This window comes from Propithecus coquereli, unplaced genomic scaffold, assembly GCF_000956105.1.
Source record: "Propithecus coquereli isolate 6110/MARCELLA unplaced genomic scaffold, Pcoq_1.0 Scaffold94, whole genome shotgun sequence".
NCBI classification, from domain to species: Eukaryota; Metazoa; Chordata; class Mammalia; order Primates; family Indriidae; genus Propithecus; species Propithecus coquereli.
The window spans coordinates 6,102,680-6,104,887 of NW_012155729.1; the positions used below are offsets into that span (position 1 = coordinate 6,102,680).

A 2,208-nucleotide genomic window follows, 5' to 3' on the forward strand; every position below is an offset into this window, starting at 1 on the left:
AAAGAAGTTTTAAAACCTATGTATAATCTTCCTCTGTCTTTTCTCCCTTATCTAGACAGAATGAGCACTTAGAAAAAAATCAGTTAAAAAATGGCAAATTTCTAGGAAACAAACTTGTAGAAAGTAACGATACAATAGGGTTGCTTTACCCAATAAGAATACTTCAAAGGAACACCTCATTTGGTAATCTATAATCCTCTAAGCAACCTGTTCTCCTAGCATAATACCCCTAGGAAGGAAGATACTTCTTAAGAAACATGTACATTTGGCAAACCATAAAAGCTTTCAAATAGCAGGTTGACCTTCTCCTCCCTAGTTGGCAGTGTTTTCTTTACGGGACCATCTAAGAAAGATCTGTTACATGCATACACCTCCTCTACTACCTTTCAAAAAATTTTCTGGGGATTTAAAAAAATTTAAAAACCCATTAGAAAGGTGATTCACATGTGTTATCTTGGTCTTTACTCAATCAATAAAGGCCATTACAAATGGAATAATAATAATTATTATCAGTTCTTAATAATGAAGATAACAAATCAAGAACTTCTAAACTAAGAGGATTTAGAATCTCTGACACTATGAAGCAAATGATTCAGAAATAACTCAATACTAGGCACATAGTAAAAATGACTTGTTATGCTAGGTTTTAAAGTAGCAGCTTGGATCTTAGAAAGGGCGAATCAGTACCATTTACTTCTTTTGTTCACCTTGTAAATGGGTTGGGCCATTGCCAGAAATGTGAGTTCTTGGGAGAGCCATTTAAATCTTCAAATAAATTGATTCAATATTCTAATAAATTACTCCAATGATTAAAATTTAAAATCAGTCTACTACACTTGAGTTGATCTTAAAAAAAAATATCCATCTTTGGGAAGAGAGAGGTAGAAGTCAGTCTGGATTAATAGAATTTACAGTTCAGTCATGGTGAATTTAAAAAATACATTTTTCTTTCAATAATTATTTTATGTTCTAAATGAGGTAAAATTTATAAAATCTGCATTAAAGTAACATTGAGGGCACTCTGGTGATAACAATGATGAGGTTTATTTTTGTCACAATGTCCAAGAGAAACATTAATTGCTGTTTGTCAACTGCAAACTTCACACTACACTGTCCAAGGATAGAAAATTAATGGACATCACTCTGTTAGAGAATCCTCACAAAAAAGCCAAATTCAAGGAATATGAAATTGTCAAGGCTTTCAAACAAAGATCTGCTGAGGACTTCATTGATGTCATGATAGGTCATTTGGGTTACAATATATAGGGATGATATGAAACACAATCCTTTCCTGCCTATCCTATTTTAGAAACCTATGGGTGTGCTCACATTTGCCTAGGTAAAATCGTACACATACATGAATCAAGCAAAGTATTAGAAAGTATTGACATATGAGATTAAAATAAATAAGAGAAATGAGCTGCTCTTTATACCTAGAAATAGCTTGAAACTACTGAAAAAATGTAATGGATAGAGATTTTCACTTTAGCACCATGAATTGTGATGAAATCCCATTTCTCTCACTCTGGCAGGACTGTATGCAGGTAGAAAGCTAGTGACAAGTTTGAGGCAATGTAGATTTCTGCTTCAAAAACAGAAGCCATGTTGTAATATTAGAACAATGGGGTACAGTGAGTAAAATTTGCAAAGCATTTCTTCTTTGCTTTTCTTCTCAGGTGGATTTTCCTGAATTGGGGGTAGCAGTTGCAGGAGTACTTTTTGGTAGAGGAAATCCAAGTCCTAATCCTTTTGGCCTCTGCATGGCTTGAATAGGCTCAGAGATCCCCTTGCCATCTCGTCCAAGGCCTGACCCAGGTGTCCAGCCCATATTCTGAAGCATTCGGTTTCCAATGTTATTTTCGAGGATTGGCTGAGCATTTTCACCTACAAATCCTGAAATGATAAAATGACAATATATGTTCATTAGTATGGACACAGGTGAAGATCTTCTTAAGCTAGTAAACCATGTTCTCCTAAGTTTTTTGTTTTGAGTAAGGCACCAGGGAGGGTTGTTTATTTATCTTTGGATTCATCTTTGGAAGAAAGATCTTGCATGGTCATTCCATGAGAAATATATTTCTTTATAACTAAAACATCTAATAAGAACGCTCCCTCCTCCAAACAGATCATGTCTTTCATTCTCTATGAAGTTTTCATCACGTAGGGAAAAAAAAAAAAGAAATTGGTTTTATATTAAATTTCCATTAT

The 2,208-nt window shown here is 34.2% G+C and overlaps 1 protein-coding gene across 1 annotated transcript in view; it reads right to left on the reverse strand.

The window, feature by feature from the left end:
* Nucleotides 1–1,028: 1,028 nt before the first annotated feature.
* The window catches only part of LOC105826903 (G patch domain-containing protein 2-like), an 18,261-nt gene continuing 17,081 nt past the window's right edge, over nt 1,029–2,208 (reverse strand). The window contains exon 3 of the mRNA XM_012664909.1: nt 1,029–1,893. Within this exon, the coding sequence (XP_012520363.1) occupies nt 1,673–1,893 (221 nt within the window). The 3' untranslated portion in view covers nt 1,029–1,672. The remainder of the gene's footprint in view (nt 1,894–2,208) is intronic.